At 32.6% G+C, this 14,705-nt stretch overlaps 1 protein-coding gene across 1 annotated transcript in view; it reads right to left on the bottom strand.

Moving 5' to 3' along the window:
- LOC140439098 (engulfment and cell motility protein 2-like) overlaps positions 1-14,705 on the bottom strand; it is a 40,490-nt gene that overhangs the window by 11,973 nt on the left and 13,812 nt on the right. The window contains exons 7-11 of the mRNA XM_072528782.1: positions 9,485-9,575; positions 5,836-6,031; positions 5,663-5,782; positions 3,162-3,317; positions 1,243-1,403 (exon numbers count right to left, since the gene is read on the bottom strand). Coding sequence (XP_072384883.1) covers positions 1,243-1,403; positions 3,162-3,317; positions 5,663-5,782; positions 5,836-6,031; positions 9,485-9,575 — 724 coding nt within the window. The remainder of the gene's footprint in view (positions 1-1,242; positions 1,404-3,161; positions 3,318-5,662; positions 5,783-5,835; positions 6,032-9,484; positions 9,576-14,705) is intronic.

Raw genomic sequence — 14,705 nt, 5'->3', positions numbered from 1 at the left:
CATCTTACATCGGTTGGGACAGTTACGAAGAACAAAAGGCAAATTCCAACAGCACTTCTGAACACACGAGGAAGAGAAATTCACAGTTCAAAATTTGCCTTCAAAGAAGATACAACGGCTTTCTCATATGTGCCAAAAAATGTAATCCTCTTTTCTACATTGCATCATGATAATACTATAATTGAAGAAACTGGTGAAAAGAAATTACCTGAAATTATCGACTTTTACAATTCAACCAAAGGCGGTGTAGAGACATTGGATGAGCTATCTGCTAATTACAGCGTATCAAGAAATAGTCGTCGTTGGACTTTGACACTATTTTTTTCGTTTTTGAATACAGCTGGAGTGAATGCTCAAGTTACATATATATATAAAACAAATACAAAAAACGGTAAATTATAAAGACGAAGTTTTTTGAAAGAACTGGGTGTGCAGCTGATTTCTGAGTTTCGAAACCAACGAAGACAAAACCCTTCCTTGCGTCGACCACGACGTGATAATCAGCAACCAGAGGTACATCAGTTGGGACCTAAGCGACGTAGGACAAGCAGTAGATGTTTTGTTTGTTCAAGAAATAAAGATAGGAAGACTTTTTACATATGCATGCGATGTGATACGCCAATTTGTTTGGAACACGCAATAATGACATGTTCAAATTGCGACAATTTTGAGGAGTCGTAACTTTTTTTATTTTTCAACGTATTTTGGCGGACATTTTTTTCTTTAGTTTGTAGAATCTTAGTTAGGTTATTAGGTTAGGTTAGTGAGGCTATAAGTTTATTTAGAGTTGTGTGATCAATACAATTTTGCATAATATCTGAGTGTATTATTGTTGACTCGTGTTTTTTGACTAGCATAATTGGAATATTTTGGATAAATGACGTTTACCATTTAAATATAAGACTTTTACAGTACCATATTTAATTTATTCGAATCATAATTAAGTAAAAAACCAAGATTAACTATTTTAAATGATTAAATTTAAAAATTTTAACCTCCTGCGTTAGTTTAGTTTGGGGTATGACATACCCCGGAACACTTTATCTAGGCACACTAACGCAGGGTTAAATAATATTCTTTCTATAAAAAGAATAGAACATATTATTATAGAACGCAGTTGAATTCTAGCGGCATGACACCGCTTCTAGGGATGTGGTGAAGTTTCGACCCTAACATAGGCGTATCAAATCGGTCTGACTTAACAGTAATTATTAACTAAACTTTCATAATTTTTATACTTACATGATGGAATGTTTGCAATTTTTTCCTATAGCGATGTGAGTTATATTTGCAATATTAATGGATTCTTTTAGTTCCATTTCATTAGGGTCCTTAGGTACATCGTATATCAGTAGTTCTCTTTCATTTTTACTGAGTTTTACAAACATCTTTACCATTGATTTCTAAAACGATAAAATTATTTAGTTAACTGTTAATAATTTTCAAAGTTAATATTAAAACAAAATAATAATAATTTCCCTTTACACCTCTAGTATTTGAGTTGCATTATATAGGTAGTACTTTTGTATGAGACGGCCACACCAAGAGTCATAGACTGGAGATGCTTTCAAACAACTGGTCCTCACAAGGCAGTTAACTCTTACGGTAGCCAGACATGGCGAGAAAATTGAACAATAATAACGGGTTGCATAAAACTGATCACGAGCGAGAACTAAAAACTTTTATAATCGTCAATCAGACAGTAAATGTTGAAGTGTAATCCAGTGAAAGGCGTTTGTACATCGATGCAGAAAAAGTAAACAATAATACTTTTTTGTATTTTGAAAACGATGATTTCAGCTATTATAATGATGGTGATGGTATTCTATATCTTAGAGTAGCTCGCTCGGCCATTAACGAAATAAAGAATGAAGAAGGCGATAACCTAATCCAATTCTGTCAAAAGGAGAAAGTGTTAATTACTAATAGCCCTTTATACATAGAAATCTGTCCAAGATACACAATATCACCCAGCCAGAAATCAGATTGAGAATATTCTAGCATCAAAAAGATACAAAATCAGCTGAAGTAGATCCATTGGGCTTAAAAATTAACAGCGAAAAGCCAAAGATATTGCTGGTAAATCCAAGTCAACCAGTAGGTACTCATAAATGTATGCCGAAAAGAAATAACTAGAATAACAGAATTGTTGAATGACTTGGAATTAGTATATTCGGAATATCTTACGCTAATAAAAGAATTAGATAAATAATTGGTAGTACACGCACTGTTGCCTGAATAAAAGATCTATATTTATTACTACTTTCTCTTCAACAGTAATTTCATTAACTTTATTGCTTTTTAAACAATAAATAATAAAATAAAAATATTGACAATTCAAATATTGTTAATATACTCCATTCGCTTAGCTCGGGCATATTTTGACAGATTCATTGTCGGAAACCTACAACACAACAATTCCTACTTCTCAGTATTAATAGCTCAAGTATCCTACCAAAGAATATAGACGCTTATATATTCTTATATATAGAAGCGTCTATATTCTTTGATCCTACTATTGCAGACTTCTTTCTTAAAAAAAAAGAATTATTCTAAATAGTGGAAGTGTATACTAAACCCATCAAATTTTGGGTAGTATATATTTAAAAAATATATTTTAGTTGTTATAATTTAACATAACTATTTATTATACGGTGCAGATAAATAAATATTGATTGTAGGTAATTCCCAAAGTTCTATTTTATTTACTATTTAGTTTGTTTACTATTAATATTGGCTATGAGTACGTGTGCTTGGTTGTATAGTAATTTCCAGCCACTTTTAGTCTGTCAAAAAGTAACTAACTTCGCAAAAAAATAATTACTAAATTCACTAGACAGTTCGGACTGGGAATAGCGAACCGAGTATATCTAACTTCCTAACTCGATGCTAACTTCACTGTGAAATTTATTATATTTTGCAACATCTCGGAATGTGTTTAATTCGTAGAAAACTTTTAACGTTTGTTTTCTATACAGATTTCAGTCCTCTACAAATAGTTTCTCATGACTTTTAATGTAAAATAATTAGCGAAGCATAAATTCAACAGTTTAGAATTGCCCATTGAGTTTCCTATGACCCGTTTGATGATTCACCACCCGGTATATATAGTTCCTCGATACACACCCTGTATAATAGTAGATATAAAAACATAAATTTACCTTATCAATATATCTGTGAAAGGTTTCACCAGTTTTCAATGTGTTAAGTCTATTTTGAAATAAATATTGCTCGTTCTGTTTTAAATATATTTCTCTTAACTCTTTGATGCAAGGATGGTTCTGTAGAAGTTCCTTCAGCTCTGCATCTTTTTCTTCCTGAAAAATAAGTTTGGTTAGTATATCTATTGGATACATAATTTTTTTATAGCCAAATGTTGACAATCCTAATTAACGATATATGATGGCTTGCAAGAGAACATCTCTGCATCGGTAAAAACAGTGTCTGGAATATTCGACACTTCGACAGTCAAGATAGAATTCCCGACTTTACCACAAATCACCTACATCGACTTCACTAAAGCACAGGACCGCAATCAGGAGTGACACAACAATATTGTTTGTAATAAAAAGTAAATAATATATACATGTTTGACTGTAATAAAGTAATAAGTCTTCTTTCTTGTTTTATTTCGCACTTACTACCTAATCTTAATATTTATTATTTATTTATTTATTTAATACACGGGATAACCCCATTAACATTCAAATTACAATATATAATATCACAGTTAGGATTCAAAACTTGAAATTACTTATAATATAAAATCAATATTAAAAAGTTAAAAAAAACTAAAAATCTAACATACTAATAAACAAACAAAATATAAGAAAAACAAAATTCAACAATCCCAATATACATATCACAAAGCAAGAGATCTTTTTATCTGAGTTAAAGTTATATTGAAAATACCAAAATCGAGACAATTTAATAGCCCCATGTATCTGTCCAATGGGTTGTGAATACCATAGGTTATTCCGTGAAAAGGAATATTGCAAACATTGTGGCAACTTAGAGCTTGATGGGGAACATTAAAGTTAATCTGGCTTAACAGGTTTGGACAATCAATAAATCCATGTATGATCTTCGGATAACAGATGAATAATACAGTGGAGACCGAGACAAGAAGCACATCGAAGTAGAGGTCGTCCACCAACAAGATGGTCTGATGACATAAAACGGATCGACAAAAATTGGATGCAAACAGCACAAAACAGAAATACATGGAAAAGACCTTAGGGAGACCTATATCCAGCAGTGGATATATCAGCGGGTTAAATGATGAACAGGTTTGGACAATCAATAAATCCATGTATGATCTTACATATAAATATAGCTCCTGACATACCACGACGGTTCTTGAGTGAGGGTAAAGATAATTGTTGTTCGATACGGTAATAATCATGATTTTCAACAGTAGTGTGGACATGGTAAGAACAATATCTCAAAAAATGTATACTGGACTCTTTCTATGGTATCAATATTGTTCTGAAAATAGGGTGACCAAATAACTGAACAGTATTCCAAAATAGTTCTACCTAAGCAACAATACCCTAATCTTGGTGAATCAATGGAGAATACTTGCAATTCCTAGTAACTAAACCAAGAAGTTTAGATGCCTTTATTGAAATAGAGTTTATGTAGTCCAGAAAGTAAGCTTTTCATCGAAAATAACACCCAAATCCCGAATAGTAGAAACATAAATCAGTGGCTATTACGAGAAAAACTTTAAAACAACATTTTTTTACATTTAAGTGCAGTTTGTTCTGATTGCACCAATTTTGTAGTCGGTCTAAGTCATCTTTTAACAAGGCTTGATCTTTTAAGCTATCTATAACTTTCCAAAATTTCAAGCCATCTGCCAAAAGTAGACATTTGCTATTTAGGAAACAGGAAGTGATGTCGTTAACGAAGGTATTAAAAAGAAGTGTGGTCTCCTTGAGGAACTCCAGATGTTACTGAGATTCTATGACAGATGACAACCTATCTTGACTCTTTGACTTGATGGCATTACAAGGGTACAAACACACTTTTTTAATAAAAAATTAGGCACTCATTCTGGGCCAGCAGTATGCTTATTGGCTCATTTATGCCATTAAAAATATTAGTCATGGCAATCTTAGAAGGACAAATATTTGTTCTAAAGTTGCTATTTAATGGATGGATAGGTACGTAAAGGTTGTTGTTATTCAGTGGATTTACAGTTTGGAAGAAGTTCATAGATAAATTAACTATGTCTTGACCATTTGTTGCAGATTGTAGTTAATAAAATAAGGAGTTAGGTAGGTTATGACTAGATCGCTTATCGTTGATGTACTTCCAAAATGATTTTGGATCATTTCTTAGGCCAATATCTATACCTTTAATATAGTTGTTGAAGCAAATTTCAGACAGTTGTTTACATTCAGCTCTTAGGTGTGAAAATCTAATATAGTTATTATCAGAATGAGTATTAACATAAATATATTGAGCATATTTTTTCTCCATAGTCAGTCTTCTAAGATCAGCAGAGAACCACTTGGGAAAAGTTAAAGTTCTATATTTCTTCAATGGCACAAAGTAAGCAATTACTATAGAGAGAACTTCTTAGAATAATTTTGTAGCAACATCAATAATAATATAATCGTTTAAATTTTGTATGTTGTAAATTATTTGAACTTACCTGCCATTTCTTCAAAACCGCGTCAAAATTCAAGTTAGTCATATCTGTTGTCAGTTCTTTAAAATTTAAAGGCCTCTTATTGAGAACCATTTTGACTTGCTTCTTTAACGCCCTCATTAACTAAAAATTAATAATATGTAGCTAAACAGAGAGATAAAAAATACAATTTTTACTTTTGGATAATCTTCAATTGTTGATACTTTCATTTCTCGCCTAGTTCTAGACAACAACCACATAGTTCTAGAGAAGAGCTCCAGGAAAAATGAATTTTTAGCTGAAGAATTGAAGACGATGGGCTGATAGAATATCTTTTTAGAATCAGGTGGGTCTAAGCCTATATCTAATATTTTGGCCAACATTTTTACTACTCTAAAAATAATAAACAGCTTTAGTATATTGTAAAAGATATAGACGAATTGGTAGATCTTAACAAATAAATAGTATATTTTATATTTTTCTTTATTTCTATAGAATAATTGACTAAACAACATAATGATACAAGATTATTATGCTCCGTCATAATCGGTCACCAATAATAATAAATTTCTATAGTGGAGTCAAGAAAGAAAACTGAGCTCGAACTAAACCTTCAATAACAATCAAGGACACACATACAAAAATATTAAAAACTGGAATGAAATTAAAACCTTTAACGAAATGATGTTTGTTTTTTTTTTGAAGGTTAGCGATTATCATGACTCATATTTGTATTTTGTTTACAGCTGCTTTAAAAAGCTAGTTAGACGAGCAATAGACGAGTATTTAGTTCTTATCATCACGTGGCCGTCGTGGCCAATGTATTGTAGTTGTTAGCGTTTGTTTATTTCATTATTCAAATCTGTTTCTTTTGAAAGTCTTCTCATGCACATGTCTGAACTAGGTGAAGTTATTATTTGTAAGTGCTTTTGAAGGTCTATATATTCTTACTGAGTGACTTTAATAGATGAGTTGGAATGAAAAGACAATGTGAAATTATGAGAGAACTGATTGATATAAAAAATTGATATGATATATTTTATAAAAGTGTCGTTATAAAAATTTAACCTATCATAAAATCGATATTTACATATGAGTTTAAAAAGTCGAAAAAAAAAGCTTATGCCTTTTTTTAACATCTTGAAGTACATTGCAGTATTTTAAAATTTTAATCCGCTGCATAAAATTTACATCAATTTACTGATAAAATAGGAAATGAATTCGAGGAAATGCAAAAGTGATATACAAAACATTATCTAAGACGTAGATCTAACAGGTCTTCGCATCTTTAGATGAAACATGATTTTAAATTAAAATTCTAGGAAATAGTTGCAGTCAGTTCTCGCTCGAAGCAGCATTAATTCCGTTGGCAACGAAACTATGTAGCAAGTTGAGATTCTTGATGTTGAAAATATTTCGATATAAGGCTCCTTAATAATTTTGTTACTGCCACTGTTCCGTATATGAATTAGCATTGTTTCAAAAGTTGCCTCCCGAAAAGATTGACAATAGTAATAAAACTGTACAAGTTTATATATAGTTTGTAGGGACGAAGATGAGTTGAAGCTGTGTTCCAGGATGAACAGGGACGTATCAGGTTTAATCAGAAAATAACACACTTAATACTTTCTGTTTTTGATTCTACATCGAACCTTCACCAAAGCCAGACATCTTTAATTACCAGTCTAAGCACAAGTAATTTTTGCAATTTTATGTTATGCAATGTTAATAATAAAGGCATTGTGTCATTATAAATAAATTTATTAAACTTTTTGGAGAAAACCTGTAAGTAATATTTAATCTAATTAAATCAAAATAATTATCATCTTAGATTTATTTACCAAAATAAATATAGGGTGCTGCCTGACACAAATTATAGAGCAATTATACCAATATTGTATGTGTGTAATTTATAAAGTGTAAATTCCAATTATTTAAACAAAAATTAAATTAAATAGTCTTACGTGCCGATACAAGGATTATTAATAAATGTTTGAGAAAACGTAGTATAAAACTATGTTATGGTAATCTGAAGATGGGTAATTATCGGTTTTACTGCACCGTTTGACAAATATTGGGAAAGTTCTTGAAAGAAAGTGATAATAACAACTAGAATAGGCATGTAAACATTTACCCACATACTACTACTGTCCTTTTAAAAGACATCGATCTATTTATCCTTATTTGATAACTTAAACTTACCGTTAATAGATGGCACCTGTGATGACACAATCTGGAAGAACAAGCACCTAAGAAAAGACACAAAAACAAGAATCTGTAAAGCAGCAATAAGATCTATATTAACATACACGGCGTAGACAAGACCTGACATATCTAAAACGAGACGACTACTAGAATCAACAGAAATGAAAATACTCCGACGAATATTAGGGAAAAGTATGTTGGATAGGGAGAGAAGCGAAAACATAAGAAGAGCAGGCAATAGAGAAGACATAAATGGATAAGTGACAAAACGGAAACAGGAGTGGAACGGACACATTAGTAGAATGGCAAAGGATAGAATAGTACGAGTTGAACGAGATAAGTCACCAAATGGATGAAGAAGTATTGGCAGACTAAGAAAAAGATGGTGCAATAATTTAAACATATTAGGAGGCTAATATTGAAGAAGAAAGAGGCTTTAAAGCCTACATTCAAAAAATAAAAAGAAGAAGTTCTTAAATATACGTATACAGGGTGTTTCAAAAAAAAGGTAACTCCGTCTCTAGGGTAGGTAAAAAACTGAAAAATAATTGGGGTTTGCTTAGTAAAAAATTTTTGTAACGCCATCCGTTTTCAAGATACAGGGCGCTGAAGATACTGAAGATGAAGGGCACTGATACGATTTTGCCGAAACTACTGGCAACATTGCATTGAAATTTTATACGAATATGTTTTGGAAGCTGATACATCCCATGAATTTGTTTTTATATCTGATTATCATAGAGGGCGCTAGTTACACGGATCGTACTAAGTATTAGTCAATGTAACTTTTTTAAGAGTATAATTATTAATCAAAATTTTAAATAAACTTAAACATCATTCAATTTTACACGAAAAAGGTACTCTTGGTAAAACTCGATACTGTGTACCGTTTTCGGAATATTTTGATTTTAAAATTATGAAGTAATAATTGATGCTGGTATAAAATAGTTAGTAAATTAACAAAACTCACAAGAAGAAAATTAAATTAATGACTAAGAACATAAAACAAAATTCAATTACAGTAAGTGTTCAAAATGCCCTCCGTTTTCGCGAATACACAAGTCTATTCTTTTTTCTAAAGATTCCATTAACCTTCTAAACGGTAGGGGATCAGCTATGATGTCATTAAATTGACGTTGAATTCTTTTTTCCAATTCTTGGCGTGAATTTACCTCTGTAGCATAGACATTTTCCTTAATATACGACCAAACTGCGTAGTCCAAAGGGTTAAAATCGCATGACCGAGGAGGCCAATGAATCGGAGCTTCTGCACCTCTACCAATCCATTGATTCGGAAAATGATTACTCAACCAATTACGACACCTTCTATCAATTATCGATATAACATAAATTGATGTTTTAAACGTAAAGAATTACATTAATACCCGTGATTAACACGTGAATAGGAAACAATCTATTATTGATTACTTCTTAATCAGACAACGATCACAAACAAAATTAACCTTCGTCAATGTGAAAGAAACTTTCATTTTTCCATGTTCGTATTTCTCTTTGTTATATTTATCCTTATAAAATATATAATAGCTTAAATATTATGGTTTTTAAAAATATAGTTTTTAAAATATGGAGAACCCTATACTTTGCTTACAATAAGTTATTAGAAAATAAAATTTTACTAACTTTTCACTAGTAACAAATATTCCGGGTTCATACACTCTTTCTTCAATTTGTGATTGGCAGTAATTCTTCTTGTGATTGTCTTTATAATGTCCTAAAAATAAAATTTTAATAATTTAATATAGCAAAAATGACGAAGACAAAAAAAAATAAATAAAATAGTGGCAGAAAAATGTCTAAGGAAGACAAGTTTTTTTCTAATATATAAATCAATTTTGATTGGGTTTTAATAGGCGAGCGGTTTACCCCTATAAGCAGAGCATCAACCGACTAAAATTCTTTTTGCATTTCTAATGCACCAAACCTTTTTTATTCGATTCTATATATTTTTCCAAGATGAAATGTATTTTTTTTTAATTTTTACAAGTGGGCCGGCAATTGTTATTAACAAATAACTTATACAAAAAAGCAATTTCACCGAATTGTTTCGGAATTAATTTTTTTAGGTGTATCTCATCAAAATAAACACTTTTTCTCTCTTGATAATTTTTCGAAAAATGCTTCCTTTTGGAGTTATTTGCATTTTTTTGTTGAACAAATGCCGTAATTAGTGATTTTTGGGATTTTTGACGTGACAACGTCTTAAATTAGGTTGTGGCTCGGAGTCACTCATGAAAAAGTGTAACGCCCGCTCACGTCTGTTACGATGAGTCACCGAACGAGAGAGAGGCCCGCCGGACCGGCGAATGCCTTGCGTCTCTCTCCCACTCAAACATGATCGGTCCGCTGGTGCGATGCTATTTCTCCTATCATCGTCCTATCTTCAACAAAATCACTCAAATAGAAATTAGTTAAGTTTAAGTTTACATGTACAATGTTTTAGTAAACAAAATATATTTCTATAGTTAAAATTTGTGCAATTCTTATTTTCATTCAATTCCTTGTTCCTATTGTGCAATTTAATAATATTCATATCAATAAATATTCTACCGAGAAAAAGACGTTGTCACGTAAAATCTTCGCCCGTAAAACCGACTTTACAGGCAACCGATTTTTTTTTTCTAAAAAACTACTAAATGAATTGCAATTTTACAAACAGCTTTATAATCTTTAAACCGTCGAGTACAAGTTAGAATATTTTGTCAAGGATAAATGGTTTCTATCTTGCTAAAAACGTGGACCCAAATATTTCGAATATGCCTTTCGAGAGTATCCCGCTAAGCGTGTACAGCCGTTGAGGTGCTGTAGGCGCTAAAAAAAATGCATCTAATGAAAAATTACCACCTTCGAAACCAGCATTATTACAACATTACTTAAGAGCAAAGTGGCAAATAAATGAATGGATTCAAGCAAAAAACAATATTATTTCATCTCTTGATCCATTAACCCATGGTTGGACAATGGAAAATAATTGTTTCGATTTTAATTATTTTGAAGGCGAAACTAGTTTAGATATGTTACAAAAGTATTTCTGCTCATGTACCGGAAAATGTTCTACGAAAAATTGTAATTGTATTTCCTATAATTTAGAATGCTGCGCATATACAGCTTAGCGGTAGACTGCTCGAAAGGCATATTCGAAATATTTGGGTCCACGTTTTTAGCAAGAGAGAAATAAATTATCCTTGTCAAAATATTCTAACTTGTACTCGACGGTTTAAAGATTATAAAGCTATTTGTAGAATTGCAATTCATTTAGTAGTTTTTTAGAAAAAAAATCCCAAAAATCACTAATTAAGGCATTTTTTCAACAAAAAAATGCAAATAACTCGAAAAGGAAGCATTTTTCGAAAAATTATCAAGAGAGAAAAAGTGTTTATTTTGATGAGATACACTTAAAAAAATTGATTTCGCAGCAATTCGGTGAAATTGCTTTTTTGTATTAGTTATTTGTTAATAACAATTGCCGGCCCACTTGTAAAAATTAAAAAAAAAATACATTTCATCTTGGAAAAATATATAGAATCGAATAAAAAACGTTTGGTGCATTAGAAATGCAAAAAGAATTTTAGTCGGTATATTCTGTTTCTATGCGTTTTTTGAGGGGTAAACCGCTCGCCTATAAAAAGTGACATACTGTTATAATGCCTAATTAGTTAGCAATAAAATCAGCTTAATTTTAGTGTGCTATGATTTGTTTATGATGAAATAATCAAACAAAAGTTAAGAAATGCACTAATTTAATGGAAATTTTTGACATAGTCAATATAAAACATATAATTCTAAAAAAATGTGTTTAATAATCTGTGTTTCCTTCATTCATAACAATGCAGGTCAGGCAGTGAAAAGATGTGGCAAAAAGGAGCAGAGACTGGAAACTAATTGTGGAAGAGATAAAAACCAACCACACTGTGTATATTGATAGAAGAGCATGAAGATACTGCGTATATGAACGTTGAATGAGCGATTAGAGTGAAAGAAAAATGTATTGTATTGTAAGGTGTTTAACAATAAAACCATTCGCTCTCAGCAGTGACCATCAAGTCTGGTCATCAATATCAGAGTATTCTCATTATTACCGCGTATTGGTACGTCACAAGTAATAAGTAAGCTGATAACTTTTTCTTTGTTTTCATGAAACGGCAATTCTTCAGTATTAATCTCGAGAACGACATTTTTGACATTCCATACAGCCCCAACTTTTTTTAATAAATTCATCCCCAATACGAACTCGTCGGAGACCCCGACAATGATTGCTCTGTGTTTAACTGTGGATTGGCCAATGGACACTGACATATTAGCCTCGCCATATGTATTAATTAGCTCACCAGTTGCTGTTTAAGCCTTACTGTTGCAGGCGATAATTTAAGATGGCCCCGTACTACTTCTGGCCGTGCAATAGTTCTCGTTGCACCTGTATCTACCAAAAACGATCTACATTTATTATTGATACGACCCTCTATGTACAAGCTATCAGAGGACGTAGTGTTAACAGTTACTATGGAGGTTTTGTTTCTCGAGGTCGACAGTTGCTCCTTCGTATGGATCCGTTCTAGTTTTCCGACTGTTGTATCAATTTTCTTGCAATTACGGCGAGTGTGGCTACGACCCCACAATTCCAACATATGGTCTTGCGCCTCTTCGGCATCGTGTTACGAACTACTTTTCGTACCATTTCCTCAAGACGTTTGTCGTTTTATTCGTCGCCTTCTTCAATGGTTCGTACTCGATGGCTCCGTGAAGTTTTACTAGCTATTTCGTGTTCCAATGCAATAGCAAGCGCTTCATTTAAAACTTTCGATCTTGCTAGTCGTAAAGCTTTCTGTAGTCCACCATCTTTCAATCCATTGACGAATGTATCTACAGCAATTTCTTGCAGAATGTTGTCTAGTATCTAAATAAGCCAACAGCACTATACGAGCAGCATCTGCTTCAAATTCTGGCAAATTTTCATTTGCTAGTCAAGTGAACAAGGTTCGTAACATTTTTCTTGAATCTTAGGATACCCGCAGCATCACGTTGTAAAGCAACAGTCAACGAACTGGACCGAACAAGCCTTTTCTTGTTTGGTCCCATGAATGGTCTAAGGTATATGGACCAAAAGGACTTCCCATCAAATGGTGGGAATTTGAATCTGATATAATGTGTTGATTCGTCTCTCGGTGATTTCTCTTTCAGTACATGATCTAAAACTACTACATTAACTGGTGGTAGTACTTTCGTGTTGGTTATTAAGCTACCTAATTGGTTGATCTCCTCTTCTACATCATCTACATTTTTCTGTATCTTATCGAATGTTCTAGAAACTACAACTTTCTCATTGTTCTGTCTCCATACTTATTTAATTATTTGAGAAATCTCGTCGAGTCTTCTGGAAGCATTTTCGAATTCCTCGTCGAATCTTCTGAAAACATTTTCAAAACTTTCCTTAATCATTTGAGAACCATCGTCAAATTTCTTGTCGAATCTTCTAGAAACATGTTCGAATTTTCCATCAATCATTTTCGTTAAAACTGCTTCTTATGCTGGACCGTTCTTAAAGGATCTTCTTGGACCCGCTGCAGTCTTCATCCCGTTCTTCTAGTTGTTCACGTAACTGCTTTACTGAAAGTTCTCCTAACAGCATCTTTGGTCAGGCACACAGGGACTTTCCAAATGTTCTTTCTTACAAAAATCACTACCGAACTACGCGGATGTTTCCGACGAACAATACTTTTTAAAACTTCGAAAGTTTTTTTCAAAAGTCACTGCTTAATTTTAAAAAAAAAATAGAAACTACCCCACACCTGACACCATTATAAGGTTCTAATTTATTTAAAAGATTTATTTACAAGTTTACAGTACCATATTATCTTATCAACCGACTAAAACTAATAACAGCACTCCTTATATACAGGAATACTAATACTAGAATCATCTGGAATAGTTCACCTCTATTTGTCGAAGGTTCTCGAACATGCGTCATCGTTCTGAGAGATGCAACCGTTATATGGGGTATGTCGAAATTAGCTTTTCGTTACAGTATATATAACATAGTGATGTACTTTATAGTAAGCAGTAAAAGAAAGAAATATTGTGAATAATGTAATTGTGGGCTTAATTAGTGAAAAAGAATGACTTGAAAAGAATCAGAAGCAAACTATAATCGGCACCTAGAAAGATCTGATGCTGTGCATCTGTACTATTTTACTATTTACAAATACTGCCGAGGAGAGATTCAGACAAGGCGCAAATTGAGACACTTATAGCACGTGTGAGATGATGCATGAGCATGAAAACCATTGGAACCACGCAAATTGACGAATGACCTGACTAAGCGCATCACACCAGACATGTGACATGTGACGTTTTAGTAGAGACACATATTCTCGCATTGCACATGGCACTTCGGTTTCTACTGACGGCGTCGTATTCTTTCTATAGCTTATTGTTTCTCGGGCATTTTACAACTTTCTCGTTTTTAAAAAGTTAAAAAGATGTCAGAAGGAAAGTTTATAGAGGCGGCAAGTGGCCACAAGGAGATTTATGACACCAAACGTACAAATTATATGAAAACAAAGTTAAGAACCGGATTTGGCAGGATACCGCGACAGATCTAATTTATCCTCTTCAGCAATATCTGATTCTGATTCAGAACTTAAGTTTAATAATAACAAATGTTTTGTTCTTGCATCCAACATTTTCCAATAATGCGAGACCTTATCAAAGTGCACCTCAATATGCATACGAATTTCGTCTTAATTTGGGGATCCCCACGCAGCACGTGTGGCATGTACGCGTCGTCTCTCTCGTGTCAGGTCACCTCACACGTACTATAAGTGTCTCTTAACAACATATTTTTACG

This window comes from Diabrotica undecimpunctata, chromosome 4 (assembly GCF_040954645.1).
Source record: "Diabrotica undecimpunctata isolate CICGRU chromosome 4, icDiaUnde3, whole genome shotgun sequence".
Classification (NCBI taxonomy): domain Eukaryota; kingdom Metazoa; phylum Arthropoda; class Insecta; order Coleoptera; family Chrysomelidae; genus Diabrotica; species Diabrotica undecimpunctata.
The sequence above is the reverse complement of the archived record's forward strand: the minus strand, read 5'-3'. Positions and strand labels throughout refer to the sequence as shown.